Source organism: Nannobrachium achirus, assembly GCF_963921795.1.
Source record: "Nannobrachium achirus genome assembly, chromosome: 7".
NCBI classification, from domain to species: Eukaryota; Metazoa; Chordata; class Actinopteri; order Myctophiformes; family Myctophidae; genus Nannobrachium; species Nannobrachium achirus.
In genome coordinates, this window is record NC_137816.1 from 16,368,578 (window position 1) to 16,391,077 (window position 22,500).

At 40.2% G+C, this 22,500-nt stretch overlaps 1 protein-coding gene across 1 annotated transcript in view; it reads left to right on the plus strand.

Annotated features, from left to right (window-relative positions):
* The window catches only part of myom2b (myomesin 2b), a gene marked incomplete at both ends in the record, with an annotated part of 56,352 nt that extends 34,586 nt beyond the window's left edge, over positions 1-21,766 (plus strand). The window contains 13 exons of the mRNA XM_080730075.1: positions 2,608-2,675; positions 8,094-8,207; positions 9,082-9,169; positions 10,092-10,130; positions 10,933-11,038; positions 11,709-11,775; positions 12,667-12,763; positions 12,945-12,981; positions 14,388-14,410; positions 14,987-15,042; positions 15,402-15,491; positions 17,926-18,048; positions 21,551-21,766. Coding sequence (XP_080586201.1) covers positions 2,608-2,675; positions 8,094-8,207; positions 9,082-9,169; positions 10,092-10,130; positions 10,933-11,038; positions 11,709-11,775; positions 12,667-12,763; positions 12,945-12,981; positions 14,388-14,410; positions 14,987-15,042; positions 15,402-15,491; positions 17,926-18,048; positions 21,551-21,766 — 1,124 coding nt within the window. The remainder of the gene's footprint in view (positions 1-2,607; positions 2,676-8,093; positions 8,208-9,081; positions 9,170-10,091; positions 10,131-10,932; positions 11,039-11,708; positions 11,776-12,666; positions 12,764-12,944; positions 12,982-14,387; positions 14,411-14,986; positions 15,043-15,401; positions 15,492-17,925; positions 18,049-21,550) is intronic.
* Between the last annotated feature and the right edge of the window lie 734 nt (positions 21,767-22,500).

Sequence of the window (22,500 nt, forward strand, 5' to 3'; positions counted from 1 at the left end):
GATGAGTTGTGTCCCAAATTGGATTGGACACCGTTTTTTCGGGGTTCCCGCGTGGCAGTCTGGGCCCTGCAAAACACCCTGGCCTGCACTAAAGATACCATCTTTGCCATGCTGTTTGGCAGACAGGAAAACTCTAATGCACAGACCTGATCAGCTTAGGCAAATGAGACACTGCACTAGCTGTTGACAGAGCCTATATAGTCCAGTCATTTTAGGCCAAAATTAGGCTAAACCTCAAACAAATTGCAATAGTAGCAAACTCAACTGATTTTGTATCCTCGATATGTCCTTAGTGAGGGAAAAAAAGTCCCAAGGAATCCCACCAGGGCAAAGTTTTGAAAACGACCTACCTACCTTCACTTACTATACATTACAATATAAAGGAAAAAATGACTGAAAAAAAATCTGCTTTAAGTGGGATATGTGGGGTCAAACTAGGGGTTTTTAATTATTCTGAATCCATTGCAATCATTTGTTTTGCACGAAAAACATTCCTTGGGCAAGAAATGGCCACTCAAAACGATGGTTTAGTGATGAGTCATCAATTTTCACAGTCTTTTGGGGTCCGTTTTTAGCCCAAGGAATGTTTTTCATGCAAAACAAATGCTTGCAATGGATTCAGAATAATTAAAAACCCCTAGTTTGACCCCTCACATCCCACTTAAAGCAGATTTTTTTTCAGTCATTTTTTATATTGTAGTGTATAGTAAGTGAAGGTAGGTAGGTCGTTTTCAAAACTTTGCCCCGATGGGATTCCTTGGGACTTTTTTTCCCTCACTAAGGACATAATGAGGATACAAAATCAGTTGAGTTTGCTACTATTGCAATTTGTTTGAGGTTTTTTCATATAATGACTGGACTAATAGGATGTTCCTGCTCCCAGGGGCGTCACACCAAATTCTGGGCCCTGGGTACAAGGATTCACCGCGGGCCCCCCATGAATGTTAACTATTGAAAAATAGCAGATATACAAGCTCACAGCGCGGCACCGAGCTTGTAGATCTGCTATTTTTGAAGAATCGTGAAAATGTGTGCAAGAAACCTATGTTTCCATGTCAGTGGTGCTCAAACGTTTTCATGTGAAGGAAGGACCCCCAAGATGATATGTATTTGGCCACGGACCCCCATCTCAAAATATTTAGTTCCAGGGACCCCCCCCCCCAGAAGCAAACTTTGAGTTACAAATGTTCGCTTAAAAAATACATATATTCAAAGATTATCCAAGCTCGCAGCGCGGCACTCCTGTGAGCTTGTATATCTGCTATTTTTCAATAGCTAAAGTTACCAGGGCCCCTCCACCTTGGGCCCTAGTAACTCAGTCCCCCCCCCCCCTTGTGACGCCCCTGCCTGCTCCCATACGTTCTGGCAGTGGTGGAAAAAGTACTCAATTGTTTTACTTAAATAATAAGTATCAATGATGCTATATAGAAATACTCTGTTAGGGCACGGTCACACCGGAAAACATTCTACCTACTGTATGAGAGTGGATTCCGCCAATGCATTTCAATGGGAATGGCTTGGATTTATGGTCTTGCACAGCTTTCACGCAGACCTTGCGTTTATGCTTGAAGCACTGTTTCTTCCCCTCTGTCCATTCGGGTGAGTCGAAGTTGGACCGTCCTAAGATCAAGGAGTGACAAGTGGTTGTTCATTGGTTATTGGGAGGATCCGCTGGCTGAGCACAAAAAGAGTTTATCAGCCGCCAACCATACTTTGGTGTGACCGCGTGCCCTTACAAATAAAAGTCCAGAATTCAAAGTTTACTTGAGAGTAAAAGTACAAAAGTATTAGCATCAAAATGTACTTAAAGGGGCAGACCACCCATTTTCAATATTGAACGATGTCATTAATATACCTTAGAGGTGTTGTGTGGAAATAGAAAAAAAGTTCCCCCCCCTAGGCAACACAGAAGGGGGGGAACTTTTTTTCTATTTCCACACAACTCCTCTAAGGTATATTAATGACATATAGTTCAATATTGAAAATGGGTGGTCTTCCCCTTTAAAGTACCAAATGTAGAACGTACTCATTATGTAGAATGTAGAATTTCACAAGTTTTTAAATGTATACAATTATTTTGAAAATAGCAGATCTATGAGCTTGTAGATCTGCTATTTTCAAAAGGCCAAAATATATGTGGTTAGCGTATGTTTTGTAATAATAATAATCAAAATCTACATTGTAACTAGTAACTAAAGTTTTCAAGTATATGTTTATGTAGTGGAGTAAAAGTACAATATTTGGATTGGAGATGTCTTGTATCTCCATATTTCTACTTTTTGTGTTTTTTCGTAAATGGACACCCTACTTTGTCATACCACAGTGTCACACAAATATATGACACGCTGTGAGCTTGTAGATCTGCTATTTCTGCGGTTTTCGATTTTTATTTGTTCTCAAGTGAAAGTGAAAGGGTTAGTGTTGTGGGTTTTTACAATATTGAACCAATGGAAAGTAGTGAGAAGAGTTTGTGACTAAATATCCATTTCCTGTAAAGTAACAATTTTGGACCAGGTTTCCACCCGACAGCGCCCATTTGCTTTCTGCTCATCACTGAAGACTGAAAATGGTGCCAGCTGAAATGTATTCCACTCCCCTCCCTCACAGGTCCCCACTTCAGCGAGTTCCTGTCAGCTCATGTTGGAGAGGACTGCTCTGTCAGTGTGGTGTGCAAGGTAAACACAGACACACAAACAAGCTTTGACACTGATGAATACGTACTCAAGAGCAGTTCCCAAACCTTTTTGCTCAATACCTCAAAAGAGAGATTAGCCGTTGCCCGGGACCCAAACTGGTGAAAACAGCAGATCCACAAGCTCACGACGCGTCGCTTGGCGCCGCGTTGTGAGCTTGTAGATCAGCTATTTTCCCTACTTCTTGTTTTCTAATTTATGGAATTTCTTTGGTTTTTCTTTGATTTCTTAATGAAAGTACTGAAAGATTGAGAATTGAATTCTTGAAAAATAAAAATAAAAGTTTTTTGGGAATGTTTTTTGAAAATATTTTGAATAGTTATAATTAAATAAACTAATTGTAGGAAACAAAAAACAAAGGGACCATTACAAATCTGTCTACGACCCACACATGGGTCCCGGCCCAGTGTTTGGGAACCAGTGCTCTGGATTCAGTGGTTCGGTTCTCATCCTTTCCTGGATCAGAGCAAGGAAGGTTAGGCAGGAACAGACAACACCCGGAAGTTGGCACACCATGGGACGCCGCCATCACACTTTTGGGTGGCGGAAGTGACAAAGTGCTCATAGACGCTAATGTTATTTTGGGTGGCACTTCCGCCACCCAAAGTGTCATGGCGGATGGCCATGGAGCCTAAAATGACGTCGGTGTCCATTCCTTCTTTGATCTTCCTTGGATCAGAGCCCACTTGAACATCTGATGGATCAGATGGGTGCGTGCTAAATCCATTGTGTTCCAGCTTGGATCAATGGAACAAACCTTAAAAATGTCCATGGTTCTAGAGAGGTGGTGCCATAGTTTTGTAGCCTACTTTTTCTGTTTGCATGTGTCTATGGAGTTAACATTACTCTAATAGACCCCCAGGGTATTTATAATATTCAAATATGTCTTCCCTGTGTATTTCTGGTTTCTTCCTGAAAGAGGCAAAATGCCCAATTGAGATACACTGCTTTAATGACATCATAAAATCATCCCGTCCCCAGCTGGGTCACCACCCACCTGAAAACCAGGTATACTTAAAGGGCCACTTCACCTCTGGTACAACCATGAATCGTGTTCAATCTGTGTTTTGAGATATTTTAGTATTTCAGCTGTGCTAGTGATGCGTTTTGCATCATATGATGCAGCATGATGATGCTGAAATACTAAAATATCTCAAAACACAGATTGAATACAAAAAATAACTCAGGATTGTGTTGATTGTGTCCCAAACAACAATAAAATAAGATCTAGTTGTCCCAGAGTGAAGTGGCCCTTTAATGAACAGGTGGGTGTGGCCACATAAAAACAAAATTGTAATACTTTCTGTACACTTTTTTTGAAAAATCTTCCCCCAAGTAAATTTGTAATCATAATACCTGATGATCATGTTGAAGGGGGGATTTACGGCACCCTGTCTTTAAAGGGGCATCATTATATTTGTTATTTTATCATTAAAATCTGGCCCACTTGCAATATCTTCACAGCCCAACAGTGGGCCCTGGTCCACAGGCTGAGAGTCACTACTCTAGATTGCTCTGCACTTGATTAAAAGTGGGGGCAGCAGCAATTAATCAAATTAGTCAATTTAATCGGTTATACAATTATCTACAGATAAAGTTAATTTGAATATATACACACTACTATGTTCTCACATTGATCAATATTGTTAAACAGATTTTTTTAAAATGAAAGCGTTTCTTGATCATTTGATTAATGAAAAATTTAGAATAATCACTTGCAGCCCTATGGAAGTGATGGCGCTGATGATGAATATCAATACAAGCACTGACTGAGGTAGGTGGTCTACCCAGGTCTAGCTCTTTCAAAGAGTTTTTAAATGGCTCTATGAGGGATCCATTTGAGGTAGTTTTTCTTCTTTCTTCTTCTGTCTGCTAATTCCCATCAGGGGTCGCCTCCCATTTGAGGTTGTATTATGAAATATTATTCAAGAAGCCTATTATTCACATTTCCAATGGCTGTGTGAATAACCCACTATGATATGAAATATTTAACAGTTTCCAGAGTGGCAATTTAGACTACCCCTTAGAAATAACTTTGCAATTCAAAGAATCATCATGAAGTCAAGGTAGTAGGTTACTAGCAATTTTGAGCAAAATTACACGGGCACATATTATGCTTTTAACTATTATTATACAGTGTAGACTCTAATCATGTATGTCTGGCTTGATTGGAAGTAAAGTACGTATTCTCATGTGGCCTGTAGGTCAGGAATGTATCCTCTGTTTCTGTATGGTGAGGCAGTTTGATGTACAAGTGCATTCACATGATGCTAGTATGGACATGACTTACCCCTAGTCTAACACTTGATGCTGAGTGCCAAGCAGGGAGGCAGCTGGGTACCATTTTTATATTATGTTATGACTCAGTGGGGGATTGAACCCCCGACCCCCCAGTCTCAGGCCATAAACTCTAACCACAAGACCACTGAGCTGATTGGAAGTGAGGTTACACAATTTATATGAGCTATAAGGCCTAATTTATGCTTCTATAACAGAGTGTCATGCAATGTGGCACTTGCCAAAAAATACATATTTACTACTGAAAGATTATGATGCATGTGCGGTTCTTTCTCCAGTTGCAAATATATTATTTTTGTCAAGCAGCATGACACGTTATAGCAGAAGCATCCCGTAAATGAAGCTTTATTGTTCTATTCATTAGGAGAGGGAGGTCTATAGGCCTGTATCCTTGTCAGGCTGTCACAATGACCTATGCAATCTCAGCAACATGACGCGAGGATATATCACAAAAGGCACTTGGAAATGTTAATTCATAAAAGTGCACGTGCATCCATGGAAGTTGTTAGCAAAACGGTTAAATTAACAGATTTGACAGAGTAGGAGAGTGTTGTGATTATTACTCTTCTCAGCCATTCCTATTACTCATACTGTTACATCATACTGTGCCTATCCTCTTAAACCCTATAGAATTCATTGGATGGTGTCAAATAAATGTCACTTACTAAGATGCAGTCATTGGTGTTCAGATTTTGTCAAGAATTCCTCAATCAATTCTCTCTCTCTCTCGCTCTCTCTCTCTCTCTCTCTCTCTCTCTCTCTCTCTCTATCTATCTATCTATCTATCTATCTATCTATCTATCTATCTATCTATCTATTAATAAGAAATAGCAGACAGAGAAATAAACATCCTCCTCCATATCAGCCCACAAATATTACAAACATCAGCAGCCAGCCAAATGGAAAAATATGGGAACAATCCACAGACAGCAATCAGTGGAGGCCAGTCCTTGGTTTATGAACTCTTGAACCTTATTTCAGTTGATTAGTTCTCCCCTTCAATAATAAATGGTTGGAAAGCCTGATTTGTCACATTTACAACCAGGTACCACTTGTAAGGATAGTGCACTCGTGGAATGAGCAACACAGTTAATCGTGTGGAGTAGCGCAGTGCCCGACACAACATTTGCCAAAATACCCTGCAATATTCTTCTGTTGGTATTCGCCTTTTGAGCTTCAAGTGCTCAAAACGTGTGCCAGTCACATGAGCGTGTGAATGGCATCTGAGCATGTGTCCTGCAACTTTGTTATCGTCACTGTCGGGCAGAAACCTTGTGTCTCCAAGTTTCAAAATACAGTAGTATGTTATTTCGTAAATTAAAGCCCTGCTTCATCATACAAGAGTGTCGCACAAAAGTAGTGAAAATAGCCGATCTACAAGCGCACACCGCCTCACACCGCGAGGCATTGTGCGCTTGTAGATTGGCAATTTTCACTACTTTAACTCGTTTTTTAAATTATTCAAAAAGTAACGGTTTTGGACATACAAGGTTTCCACCTGACAACAACGTTATGTTTGTGTGTCCTCCAAATATCAACATTCCACACTTGACCCTTCAGGGATTTTGGCACGTCTTTTGGGGAGGGGTTACCCACATGGTTAGCTGTGTTGCTCATTCCGCAAATGCTCGATCCTTACCTCGTTGTAATGATGACTAATACGGCTTTCCAATTATATAAAATACAAAATCAATTGGTATTACTGAAGGGGAGGGTTAGGGATAAAAAAAACTGATGGACATTCATAGCCAATGTTTTTTGTGAAGAGTTCTCAGGTAATGATATTTCCACTGATTATTTTCCGCTAGCTTAGTAAGGTCTTACTCTTTACACACCAGGGGCTTACCAAAAAACTGAAAATGCAGCTCTGCAAATATTTTGTGTTAAACTATTTATATAGTTTATGCTTCATTCATGCAGGTTGATGCCTTTATTTGCGGTGAAAAATCCATCTCGCTACGTCTATTTGCTTTATTTTGTTTGCGCCAGCTGGTGGAATCACCAATTTATCAAATGATTCACGTTTGTTTGGGCTCATGGTCCAATAATGTAATTCTCACAAAAATACCAACACCTCAACCTGCGTCTCATTATTTCCATGCACTTCCCATTGTGTTGCCCCAACTCTCCCAGGGGGTGTAAGGCACGAAAATAACAGGATGTTAGGTCATGAAGACTGTACCTCGTGCTTTACATTTCTGTCTAATAAAGTATTCAAGATAACGACATATGTGCACAATAACACATTTCAGGCTATGGAAACACACTTCACTTACTTCGTTTACAGTACAGTGTTTTATTTATATAAGTAGCCTGTGCATAACACAGAATGTACATCATAGGGGTGTAACGATATAATAACTGCATCGAAATATCGTTTTTAACTTAAAACATCTAAGTATATCGAAATGAAAACAGCTAAAATCGAATTGTGTCGTTTGAATTTGTATCGTATCGTGTCGGCAGTGCAAAGAATCGATTGTATCGAAACTACCTACTTGTGCATTGTATTTAGCATTTTTAAGAAGAAAAAATTAAAAGCAGGGGTTTAATTACTTTTCCTTTCCATATAGCTACACTGGTCTATCGATAAATGTGTGTAATCTCTGCGTTCATGTCAAGGTGCAGGTTTGTCAATATACAATGTCCATGTATTTGGCAGATAATCACTGTGTTTACTTATTTATATCCATAATAATACATGTTTCCCTTTAAAACCTGCACTATCCACACCTTTCACACAGATTGAATTTCTTTGCTAAATAGTTTCTATATCGATTTTAAATCATTGAATCGAATCGTATCGTATCGCCATGAATGAACCAATATCGTCCATGTAGTGAATGTATTGAATCGCTATTAAAATGTATCGTTACAACACCCCTAGTACATCAGAATGTCACCATTTTCAAGCATGTAACTGACACTCTCCCTCAGTCTGACTTGGAATGGATCAAGATGGGATTGCACTGTCTCGCTCGAAGGCACTGAGCACATGGCCTTGAATCAGATCTGTGATTTCTCAGATCTGGGACAATCTCCCATGATTTGCCACCTCACTGCTACCGCCAATCACCATAATAATCCCAATTTGAATTCCAGGTCGCAAACCTGAAGAAGGAGTCTGAATTCCACTGGTTTAAAGAGGACACGGAGCTCGTCCCAGACGTGAAGCCTGACCTGGGAGCGGGTATCTGCAAACTGCCAATCCACCTGGTAACTGCACTGTTAGCACGGTCATCATCACAGTATCACCACAACCAGCACCACAATACATGGTAGTATATCGTCGTTGTCGGGTGGAAACCTTGTATGTCCAAAGCCGTTCGTTTTGTATTCATAACTTAAAAAAGTTATTTAAAATAGTGAAAATAGGAGATCTACAAGCACACAACGCCTCGCGATGCGAGGCGTTGTGTGCTTGTAGATCTCCTATTTTCACTATTATTGTGTACGTTTTGTGCGACAGTCTTGTATGATGAAGCAGGGCTATACTTTACGAAAAAACGTACACGTTTGAAACTTGGAGATACGAGGTTTCTGCCCGACAGTGACGACATACGTGGATCTGACCTGGGATCAGAAGCCTGCTGACATACTCTTACTACACAGGAACATCCTCTGTGTTTATTCAGTGTACAAATGGAACCAAATGGACCTGTTAAGGGACCATTTGGTTCCATTTGTACACCCTTGGGGTTACACATGGGTAAGGGTCCATTTGGTTCTATTTAGTATATTCTTGCAGCTAGTTTAACACTTTACAACTGTGTAATGCTCATGTCCATTACTATAAATACCACCTATGTAATTGTGTGTTTGTGAAATGCATCTACTATTATCAACATTAACAATATATGATACTAGTATCATAGTTACTGTAAGTTTAACATTTGTATTATATTATACTTCCCAATAGAAGAGCAGATAGAGAGACCAATGGTATTGGTAGTTATTTTGTATGAACGTACTCTACAGTAGATTGTTCAAAGTAACATTGTGTTCACAAAGAAGAGTTCAACATTGTGTTCACACAGAAAAGCTATGGATTGCTGCAGTAAGTGTTTTATGTGTTGTGCATCTGCATCAGTTTTCTGCGCAGTCAGCTGGAGTTTACAGAGCCACCATTCATGACGACAGAGGAAAAGATATGAGCCAAATCGACCTTTCCGGAAAAGGTACATTTTGCCTCTCATAGACTTCTGTTTTTTCTAGTGAAGTTTTCTTGTGAAAAGATAAGACGGCAACATAGAAACCGGAATCTAACCCTACAGTCATAACTACGCTTTGTGAGAAAATGATTCCCATCATCCTCATATTAAAACATCCGTCACCAGCCCATGTTCTCCAGTGGTGCAAAGGGCTCAACCACTCTAGTTCAAAAATAGTAATGATAGCAGATCTAGACGCTCACAGTGCAGTGCAATGCATTGTGAGCTGGTAGATCTGCGGTTATCACTTCTTTTTACATTAAAAAAATAATAACAATAGTAACATTAAAGACAAAGTAAAAAAAAATGTAATGTGGATTTCTTCTTTTTACATTTTTAGAAAATCTATTGTAATTGGTTTTAGATTAGAACATTTTTAAGCTATATTATTATTATCAATACTTTTTTTGGCTTGGTAATAAAATGCCCAAAATAGGGACGCCAGATTGAAAGTGGTTAGATTAAAATATTGTTGTATTAAACAACATTTTGGTATTAAGCCAAACAGCACATTTCTCCTGCTGCCCACTCAATGTGTGTTGTTGGACTCTCCAGCAATCCACTCCCCTTCCTTCCCTCACTCTCTCCCATCAACACTGGTGAATGTATTTCCTCCAGCAGGGGAAATGACAGTTACATTATTGTACCCTGCCGGCCATATTTGCTCATAGGAAAATGTCCATCAGTTTTCCATTTGACAAATACAAAATTGGTTCTCACAAAACGCCATCCGTTTAGCCAAATGTAATCTGGAATAGATACAGGTTCTTCTGAATTGAGAATGGAAATAGAGTTGACTGTAAAAACTCAATTTCATATTTTGTTTGCGTTCCCAAGATATTTCCTTTCTTGTCTCTCACCCCACACCCCTCTGTTGCTTCTCTCCTAGTCTTTGATGAGGTCCTAAACAAGCTCAACAAATACGCCGGTGAGTAATTCACAAATGCTCGCACACACGCACACAAATGCTGTAATTGATATGCACACTGAATATAATAGTATATGGCTTAACAGGTTCCTAACAAATGTCAGCACACAGCATGTGTTGTTGTTGAACAATGTTGCTTTGTGAGAAAGCGATGATGGGTGCTTGAGAGAAGCAGGTGTGTACACACACACACACACACACACACACACACACACACACACACACACACACACACACACACACACACACACACACACACACACACACACACACACACACACACACACACACACACACACACACTTATTTAGAGCCACAGTTTCTTTTTTTTTTTTTTTTTTTTTTAAGATTTATTTTTGGGCTTTTTTATGCCTTTATTTGATAGGATAGTAGACTGACAGGAAATGGGGAGAGAGATGGGGAATGACATGTGGCAAAGGTCGTCCGGATCGGGAATCGAACCGGCGACGCCAGCAGGCATCATAGCCTAGTACGTGGTATGCGCCTTGACCATTAGGCCAGCGGACGCCGTAGAGCCACAGGTTTAAGTTAAACACATACATATCATTGCTATCGGGTGGAAACCTCATATGTGCAAACTATTCAAATGAAAAAAAAAAAAAAAGAAGAACTACAAGCTCAAAACGTGTTGCGATGCAACGTGTTCTGAGCAAACATACAAAGTTAAAATATGTAGATAAGAGTTTTATACTAACTAGATGTTGCTGTGGTTTGTCTGTGGCAATGGGGGCCCATGTATTTGAAGTAGCTCTCCTCCTCACGCTGCCCTTCCACCCACTAGGAGCCACTGCTGCAGAGGTGGTGATTAAGTGCACAGCGACAGGCATTCAGCTGCAGTGCCACATGAAGTATTTCACCTCCGAAATGAACGTCACTTGGATGCATGGGTAAGCTATTAACCATATTTTCACATGGCGGCCATTTTGCTTGCACATCATAAACTGGGCGGGGGAGAGGGTGGGTGTGTGGGTGGGTGGGTGGAGGTGCAGAAGAACAGAGGGGATTCTCCCATCTGCCTTTGTAAGTGCAAAGAGGGATAAATAGATTGGGAGACTGGGCAGATAGAATGCCAGTGCAGGAGAGAAGATTTGAAGTACAGTACGAGGGGGAGAGATAGAGAGAGAGAGATGGAGAGATTGAAATAGAGACTGGCAAAGAGAAGGAGAAGGGTGTTTTCTGTTATTCAATTATTCAGAGAGTAGAAATTATGGAGATTAGATTTGTACCCTCGCCTTTGTATGTGCATATCCCTCTTGTATACGAGTGGAAGAGAGGGAAAGAGAGAGAGAGAGACAGAGAGAGATTGGTGTCTCTAGGCATAACATTACAGGCGCACGCCGCACGTGTAAACATGATTTTCTATTACCTCTGAAAGAACCCACTCCCACACACACAATAAACCAAACCCATGGGGGACGGGTCTCCATTCAGAAACATCCCCAGTTCCCCACATGCATGCACACTCTGAAACAGACACCCTTTCCTGCACCCTTAACCTTGATCCTTTCGTCTTTCACCTCTCTCTCCTCTCCTGTCCCCTGGCCTTGTCCTTTTCAGAACCACTAAGATCTCCCACAGTGAGAAGACCATGGTTGGAGGATCCGCTGCCATGGCAACTATGGAGGTATCATTCATTACATCCAATTCATTGCATGTTTCGGGGGTTGATGATACATTGTAACATTTTGATGCAAAGCTCCTAGCAAACTGTCCATAAATTGAACCGTGGGGACCAGAACAATCCAAAACGTTCCAGGCCACATTTTGATTGTAACTGTATGAAGCAACTGTGCTGAGGCAAGTTCTTGGGTTGTGTTTCGTGGGCTAACATTAGTGTTTATCATCACATTTCCCTGTGTACCACAATGTGTACAACCAAGGCAGTTTTAGTACTAAAAAGTGTTGGCACAACACACCCTGAATTAGTCATGGCTCATAAGTGTGTTTTCGGCTTTACATTAATTTAACCAGAGTGTCGGCTGCCATCACCTTTAAGAACGAGCTGCTTCCGGCGTGAGGCGCTTTCCTATTTAAGTGGTAGAGATCAGAAGCTGCACAGAACGCATTTCTAGTGACATGGTGTCATTGTGATATAACGATGTCAGGACAGGACTGGAGACACGGGGAAACAAAAGCTCTCTGCTCACCAAAATATCACATTGAGACGAGAGGTGTTCAAATGTAGTGCATGGCCGTTGCTGCGGACAGAATCACTGTAGCCTAATGTCTCATGACGTCCATTAAACATCTGTGATATATTGTCTTGACGTATTGCAATGCGAGCTTGTAGATTAGATATTTTCAAATAGCTGATGTATATACTGTAGGTTTTGAGTGGTTACACTGATTTTGATGCCATATTAATAACACATTTTGCCGGGAACCCCTGGGGATCCCCGGACTACACTTTGAGAACCACTGCCATACCTGACTGACAGACAGACAGACAGACAGACAGACATATGGGAAGATATCCACTAACTACAGTAAATGATCAAATTTGTTTGACTGACAGGTGATCGAGCCCATGGATAGAGACAAAGGGATGTACTCCATTGTAATCGCTGACGCTGAGAATACAAACACACGCACACTGGACCTCAGTGGAGAAGGTTGGTGCACACACACGCACACGCACGCACGCACTCACGCACGCACGCACGCACGCACACACACACACACACACACACACACACAATGAATTTGACACTCAGTAGTTTTGTATTTAGCTTTGGGTTTTGAAATACATGGACCATGAGTTGAAGACAGATAACATTTTTCTTTCTCTTTCAGTTTATGAGAAAGCCTTCGCCGAGTTCATGAAACTCAAGTAAGACTACATCCCTCTAACATGTTGGTCAAACTAATTCATCCATTTCATTGGATAAATAAAAACATATTTGTATTTGTTTGCATCGTATGCATGGACCATTTCGTTCTATTTGTACACTCAAGAGTTAAATTAACACTGAGGAATATTTGTGTAATCCTTGCCACAACTTTCTTATCCTTAAGTTGCAATACTAAAACAATCTTAGAAATACTTTTGATTAACTTCATTCTGGCCGTGTGGTTTTATATTGTGACAGCCTAACATGTTGTTCTTGTAATTACGTTTTTACTAAAAGTTTCTTTGCAACCATCAAGTAAAACAGTCATGCATTTTGAATTGGGATCTATTAGTGCAATTCCAGAAAGTTTACTTTCTGTGTTATGTGTCAAATACATCAAGGATATAATGTGAATATACCGAAGATATTTCACATTTGATTCTCAATGAGCCAATTACTGAGCCAATGAGTTTCATTTAAATATTGAAATGATTTTGTTTTTGTTTTTGCTGGACGTGAATTACTCAGAGCATTTGATCGTTTCAGTCGAGTAGTTATCTGATGGTGCTAATTGCTCTCCCGTTGATGAGAGTCGACTGAAGTTATAAGACACCAAAATCATTACACATGCTTTTATATTTCTTTGTGCCTTGATTATTGCAATGTGCAATGGTGTATTAAATGCCAAAACAAACTGTCAATAGGCTCCAAATTGTACAAAACACTGCTGCTAGATGTTTAACTAAAACTAGGAGAACAGAAAATATTACTCCTGTTGTAAAATCTCTACATTGTTTGTCTGTCTGCTTTCGGATTGATTTTAGGATTTTACTGATTACTTTTAAGGCACTTCATGGCCTAGCTGGCGCCTAATTATATTTAAGTTGAGGTCCTCAGGCAGGAACCAGCTGGTTGTTGACAAAGGGTGACCGGGTCCTTGCTGTCATGGCTCCTCGACTCTGGAATGACCTGCCCGAGGAGCTTGAATCACTTCTCAAAGCGTACTTGCACCGAAAAGCCTTTCCATAGACTGCATTTTCTTTGTAATTCTATTCTCTTCATGTTTTATTTCTAACTGAACTTTATTAGGTGTTAATGCCCCAGGAATGCTTGCTTTTATCGAAGGGCCTTTACATAATTTAGATATTGAAATGCTATTGTTTGATTCTCACACTGCTCTGTTTGCATGTATAATCACGCTTTTGTTCTGTTGTTGATTGATTTTCCATCAGATTTATGTAAAGCACTTCATAACTTGCTCTATGGATAAAGTGTATTATTATTATTATTATTATTATTATTATTATATTCCTTGCTGCAGTGGTGACGCAAGACACGTCTTGTTACACCAAAACTCTTGAAGTTGAATGGAGAATCCTATCTAATGTTTCTCTGTGCATTTCAGAGCTGAGGCGTACGCTGAAAAGAGTGAGTCCCTGTCCCTTATCTTTATCAATGTCTATGTCCAACATTATAACGCTATATATCTTCATTATGTCCCAGTCTTTGTTCAACATTGTATACTGCATCTTCATAGGTCCCAAACCTCTATCATTATCTCTGTGTCTGTTCCTCTTTCTGCATCTGCCTCTATCTTGATCTATATATACCTCTCTCATTCTCTATCCTGGGTATCACTCCATTCTCCTTCTGTCTGCAATGCTTTTGCCTGCTTAACTTAGTTGTGTGCAGCACTGTGCACGGAAAATAGATGACCTACAAGCTGTCAACGTGTTGCATCGCAATGTGTTGTGAGCTTGTAGATCGACTGTTTCCCGTGTGTCACGCAACCAAGTATAAATCAGGCTTACTGTACGTTTAACTGCGCGCTCCCTGCATTGATAGTTGTCATTTAATGGACTTTGTGTTGGAACGTCACATTCAATTCGGTGCCTGCATAAAAGTTGACAGCATTTCGTGACAGTAAGGGCCCCTCTAAAGACAAAAAAACGATTTCATAAAAATGTTCATAAAATAATAATTTGCTTTGGGGTTTGATTTCAGACCGTGGTAAGATTGTGGGAGGCCTGCCTGATGTAGTCACCATCATGGAAAAGAAGGTAGTGTGTGTGTGTGTGTGTGTGTGTGTGTGTGTGTGTGTGTGTGTGTGTGTGTGTGTGTGTGTGTGTGTGTGTGTGTGTGTGTGTGTGTGTGTGTGTGTGTGAGCGTGTGTGTGTGTGCGTGTGTGTGCGCGCGTGTGTGTGTGTGTGTGTGTGTGTGTGTGTGTGTGTGGGTGTGTGTGTGCGTGTGCGTGTGCGTGTGTGCGTGTGCATGCACATTTGTGTGTGCATGCGTGGGTGCATGTGTATTTGAGAGAGTTGAATGTAGTTAGTATTGAATGCTTTTGGATTGCTTCTCAGTGTGAATGTGTATGCTGTACACTACAGCATTTGCTAATACTGCCTCTGTGCTCCCATAGACCCTGAGTCTGACATGCACAGTGTGTGGAGACCCCAAGCCCCAGGTCTCCTGGATGAAGAATGGCTCAGACGTTACACCAGATGATCAGGTAAATGCTACATTATAGTATAGAGCAGTGTTTCCCAAACACTGGGTCAGGACCCATTTGTATGGGTCGCCGGTAAATATTTCAAAAGAAAATGAAACATTTTTCCAAAGAAACTCATCAAATCAAAGAGATTCCATGAAAAAAGAAATACAACAAAATTAGGAAGTAGTGAAAATAGCTGATCTACAAGCTCACAACGCGGCGGGAAAGCGACGCATTGTGAGCTTTTAGATCTGCTATTTTCACTAGTTTGGGTCCCAGGCAAACATCACATTTCTCTTTGGAGTCTCGAGCTAAAAAGTAAACCTTGAATGACCAAAAGTGTTAATTTTCAGGCGGTTTTACAATGGATTCAATGCAGTTATTTAGTCACATGCTCTTGTTAATACAGTACTTTTCATTAGTTAAATATTTATAAAACACACAGACAGACTTAACCACTTTCATACCCTATTTCAGGTACGTCATTATAGGTGAAAATGTTCATTTTCAAATATAACAAAACCAGCAGATCTACAAGCTCACGGGAGCATTGTGAGCTTTTAGAATGGCAATTTTTAGCTACTTCTTTGTGACACTGCCTTACGACAAAGTATAAAATATGGCAAGCCTCTATGGGGATGTTCCTTGTTCCTACTACAACACAAGTACAGTACAGTAGTATGAATATTTACATAATACAACATGGGATCAATCTCCCAAATCTCTCAACAACGCATAATTAGGATGCATAAAAATAGATCAAATAAAATATCATTCTCTGGAATCCATAGGAGGGAGGGAAGCAATACTAGGGAGGGCAAATGGTTTCCTCCGGAGACGTAGTGGAATATATACACTTGGATCTGTCTTCATACTTCCCAGCACCATAACCCCAGCTTCCATATTCTGTGGGCAATCTTGGCCAAAAACTGCAGATCTACAAGTTCACAGCACATTGCGTTGAGAGGCGAAAGGATTTGGTGTGGACAGAAAAAAGTACAGCGCCAATTCAGGTCCAGTTTACCAAGTCTAGTCTAGGTTTTAAGTGGTTAACATACACACAGTGATGTAACGTAACTAAGTAAGTAAGTAAGTAAGTAAACTTTATTTATATAGCACCTTTCGAAACAAGGTTACAAAGTGCTTTACAGTATAAACAAAAAAGCATTAACAAGTAACAGGGTAAAACTTTGAACAAGATTAATAATATATAGTACATGTACTTAAGTACAGTACAGTACTTAAGTACAGTTTTGAGGTATTTGTACTTTACTTGAGTATTTCCAATAATTTTACTTCTACTCCATTGCATCTCAGAGGAAAATATTGTACTTTTACTCCAATTATTTGACAACTTTAGTTAATAGTTACTTACTGTAGGTTTTTGATTATTATTACAAAACATACATTAACGACTTCAGCTCTGTATACATTGAGACCATTTGAAAATAGCCGTTCTACAAGCTCACAATCCGTCGCGATGCGATGCATTGTGAGCTTGTAGGTCTACTAGTTACAAAATATTTGTATACATTTAAACTTGAAATGGGACATTCTGCATAACAAGTACTTTTACTTTGGGTATTTTAAGTACATCCATCCATCCATCAATCTTCAACCACTTATCCGGAATCGGGTCGCGGGGGTAACAGTTCCAACTGAGACTTCCAGATTTCCTTATCCCGAGCAACTTCCTCCACTCCCTCAGGGAGTATACCGAGGCATTCCCAAGCCAGTTTGGCGATATAATCCTTCCATGTGGTCTTTGGTCTGCCACGGGGTCTCCTCCCAGTGGGATGTGCATACAGGACCTTCCTAGGAAGGAGCTCGGGGGGGGCATCCATACTAGATACCTGAACCACCTAAGCTGACTCCTTTCCAAGTGTAGGAGCAGCGGTTCTACTCCAAGTCTCTCTCGGGTGACTGAACTTCTCACCCTATCTCTAAGGGAGATACCAGCCTCCCTCTGAGGAAACCCATTTCGGCCGCTTGCACCCGCGACCTTATACTTTCGGTCATGACCCACACACACCTCATGACCATAGGTGAGAGTAGGAACTAAGATTGCTCGGTAGACAGAGAGTACATTTTGAACTCCAGACTTTTACTTGTAACAGAGTATTTCTACATTGCCGTAATGATGCTTTTACTTAAATGGGTACTGTCACCAAAAGTCATCTTAAAATATGAGTTAATTATTTTTATGATGTCATTGTGGAAATACGCAATTATAAGCCAATCAAATTAATTTACTGTACTTAGACTACTTACTGTACTGGTCAGCACTGTGACATGAGTTTCAGACTATTTCAGACCGTTTTCAGAGAGACCACGTGACCTACTGTATCATACTATTATAATTTCGGGCGTGTCAGCGGGCCTTTAAGTGAAACGTGTGAGTATTTTTTCCACCACTGCATACACAACACATGGCTTTGTCTTCATGTTTCAGTATGTGGTGTCCCTGGACCAGGGCTTTGCCAGTCTGACCATCAAAGGAGTCACCATGGATGATTCAGGCAAATATACCATGACCGTCCAGAACAAATACGGCGGAGAAACTGTGGACGTATACGTGAGTATGGTCAGGGGCGTCACAAGGGGGGGAAGTGGGACTGAGTTACTAGGGCCCAAGGTGGAGGGGCCTTAATTATTTTATACTTTAGCGATTGAAAAATAGCAGATATACAAGCTCACAGCGCCGCGCTGCGAGCTTGTAGATCTGCTATTTTTGAAAAGTCGTGATAATGTGTGCAAATCTTTGAATATAAGTATATTTTAAGTTGTAACTGAAATTTGTCTTCTGGGGGTCCCTGGAACGAAATATTTTGAGATGGGGGTCCAAATACTTATCATTTTGGGGGTCCTTCACATGAAAAAGCACCACTGACATAGAAAGAGGTTTTTCAAAAAATCTTCAAAGACTTTTTTCAAGATTTTTCAAAAATAGCAGATCTACAAGCTCGCAGCGCGGCACTCGGTGCCGCGCTGTGAGCTTGTATATCTGCTATTTTTCAATAGTTAAAGCACAAAATAACGCAGTCAATCCTTGTACCCAGGGCCCAGAAAATCAAGATTTCAAAATCAGATTTCCTGTCCATCTGTGCCACAGATGTCCCTCATTCATCACAATCAGATGTTTATTGCGGCTGGATTTGTACGGCGCTTAGATGAGATATTGACGTGATTTGTTTCACTTTGGAGTTCAGAGTTGATATGAGTTAGTGAAGGAGATTACGACTAATGTCTCCCGTCTCATTTTATCACACACACATATTTTGGGGTCGTGGTGAAATAAATACAAACCATCCAGGATTTATATAAAAATAATGACCCAATAGATGTGTAGTATATAGTAATATACTCTATATACCAGTTTGTGTGATTCCAAGGAATCCAGGGTAAATTATGTTTTGGTTGTATTGGCCTACACAGTACGGTTCAAGAGTCACAGAGCAAAAAGTAAAGTGGGCTGGTATTGCACCACCGTGAGGCCGATTTAAAAAATATAAGGTTGAGTGACTTCCTTGGCTTACCGGCAGCGTGCACAAAAAGTTTTCACTGCTTCTCGGTTCAGCGGTTTGCGAGATTAGCTCTGGACAGATACACAGACAGACAGATAGACACGCACACGCGAGTGCGCGCGCGCGCACACACACACACACACACACACACACACACACACACACACACACACACACACACACACACAAAAAAAAACAGGCCTTAATATATACATTTATACCGCAGTGGACTGTATTAACTATTATACCCCAGTTCACCTCGCACATTGTGAGTGTCTGAGAAGCAAGAGTTTTATCTCCAGATAAGTGTTTTTAGTTCATCATAAATATTGATAATGGAACCTTGGTATAATCCCAATAATGCATTTGAGGTCATACTATATACTATGATATACTTATACTGGCACTGGTGTGACTGCTGTTCACCAGTGCCAGTAACTCTGCCGGTAGCACTCCCTCTCCTGTGTTAATGCTTAATACATAATACATACTGTACAAACATTTGTACATAATTCATGCAATAATTCATGAATATTTATTGATGCCTATAGTTATAAATTGCATTTTATCTTTCATTTCATTTTAAGCTAAATATATTCTTACTGAGTAAAAGTTGTTTTCTTATGTTTAGTTACTGTAATGTACCAACCTCACAGAGACAAGTACAGTGTGTCTGATGCATGCTCTAACACAGTGGTTCTCAATTTTCTCAGGCCGTGACCCCCCAAATAATCATATTTGAAGCGGGGACAAGCACTTGGAATTGTGGGAGTTGGCTACATTTACAGACTCGATCTGTTCCATTGCGAGGCGTTGTGAGCATGTACTAGATCGTCTATTTTCACAATTTCTGCCTATAATATTTGACAATTTGACCCATGTTTGACCAGAGGCACTAAAAAGGTCTTTAAAGTCCTTAAATTGTCACTTTAGAAAATGTGCAGATACCCTGTATGCAATTACAGTATACTGTATGTTGGTCTGTTTTCTGTTGAGTAAACAGACCCACAGGTTGAGAACCATTGCTCTAACAGACCCATCGTATCCTCCTCCTTGTCCTTTATCTTTATCCATCTATGTCCAACATTATAAGGCCATATATCTCTATAAGTCCCCCAGTCTACGACCAACATTAGAACGCTATGTATCTTCATATGTCCCAGTCTACGTCCAACATTATATATCTTCATAATGTCCCAAACCCCTTTCACTATCTCTGTGTCTGTTGCTCTGTTCCTCTTTCTCCATCTGCCTCTCTCTTGATCTATATACCTCTCTCATTCCACCTAATCTTTCTCTCTCCATCACCACCACTATCCTTTTATGCGTATCACTCCATCTCTATCTGTCTGCAAGCCGTTTCCATCTCGCACCTCACCTTTGCCTGATTTATAGACTTGGTTGCATGTTGCTACAGTATGCATGCTCTAAAAGGCCCACCTTATCCGCCACACAGTTTTGCAAAATACTTTACATTATCGGCGCTCACACATGTTTATGGAAATTATTTGGTATTCTGATAGTAATCATTGCTATTGAGTGTTGGTTTAATAACAGGGGTCTCTCTGTCAATCCAGCTCTTTAGTAAACAGGTCAGGATACCAATATCATCCAATCAGGGGAGAGAACTAACACTGCATACAGGATTAACAAGTGAAATTGAAGTGATAAAAGAAAGAAATGAGCGGACAAAATTGGAACTGGAGCACTCAAATTGAAGCTGATAAATGGGTACTCTCTCCTGATAGGATGAAATGTGCAACCCCGCCTGAAACTGTATGTCTTATTTATTAAAGAGATGGAGAGACCCCTGTTACTGGACAAACTCTATACTAGCAATGATTACAATAGAGCTTTAAACATTTTAACCAACAACATTTTGGCTACATTTCTCAGAATATGGACACTAGGGTTCAAGTGGTTAAAAAAAAGAGAAAAAAATAATAATATATATATATATATATATAAGTGTGTGTGTGTATATATATATTAGGGCTGGGATGCGATTAAAAATTTTAATCTAATTAATTACAGGCTCTGTGATTAATTAATCGCAATTAATCTCATTTTAATCGCACATCGATATTTGACCTGAGAAGTTTTTTTTTCTTCAAGTAAAACACATTTTTTTGTACGAGTGAATCAACAAGTTAGTTTTTTTAATCTAAATTTCGCATCCACTGGGCCAAGCAAAGCGCTCTGATCGGCTACTTCTCCCTTTGCGTTTGTTGTCTCTTCTTGGTTGGTGCATCGCTATGATCGGTATGCCCGAAACTGAAGGTTCTGTGGTGCAAAAACTAAGTGCGATTAAAATACGTAAATTTTTTTAATCGCGTACATTTTCTGTAATTAATTAATCGCAATTAATCAGTTAAAGTCCCAGCCTTAATATATATATATCACTCAAAGATTTGGAGGACCCCATGTAGTAACTCTGAGGACCCCCTAGGGGTCCCGGACCCCCTGTTGAAGACCGTTGCAGTAAAGGTTGGGAACCACTGTATCTAACTCTCTCTCTCGACCTCCCTCTCTCGTCCTGTCTCTGTACCTCAGGTCAGCGTGTACAAATCCGGTGATAAACTTCCAGAAGTCAAACCAACCGTGAGCGGCAAAACCATCATCCCTCCCAAACTCCCCATTGAAATGCCCCCGCCCAAGCAGCCCGCTGGAAGCCCCGCCCCCGCCCCCACAGCCTCTCCCAGCCCCACCCCTCCCAAAGCTGCAGCCGGCAGGGGGGTTAAGAGCCCCACCCCTACCAAGAGGAAGTAGGACGCACGGACAGGAAGTCAACTAGACAGTGCACACTGTAATGCAAATATACTCCACACAGAATTATATGAAATTGGATTAAATTGAACTTGAGCCTTTAGACACTGTAAAAACGGCAGTGTTTAATTTAACGCTGAGAGTGTACAAATGTCACCAAATGGACCTCTAAGGGTCCAGTTGGTGACCCTTTTTCACTCTCAGAGATACAAAAGGATACATGAACGCAGAGGAGTTTACTGTGTAGAGTTACAGCAGATTTTCTTTCACATGTGTTGAACTTAATTGAGTTTAACTGACTGTGACAGAGAAGAGTCAGGGAACCTTGAAGCTTGAAGATGTTTGAAGATGGAGATTAAGTAAAACAAATAACAATTGGAATAATTAAAGGAAGTATAATAAATGAATAAAAATGAACTAAAAGCACAAGCAATAACTGAGCATGAGTATAGTGAATGGAACTGGAACTGAACTGGATTAAAAGTATATTAAATTTAAATAGCATACATATTTTTAGGATAGCTGTGTGTACAGATGTAAGAAAAGAAAAAAAAGAAACAACCAAACTACACAATAAATCACATAGAGTATAAACTGTAACTATATTTTGGAAAGATATTGAAAACGGAGTGATTGAACAGTATGTGGTGTACAGCATAAAGTATTACAGTAAACTATTAAAATTAGAGCCACTGTCCTGAAATGGCTCAAGTTCATCTTTCGTCATAATTATTTTT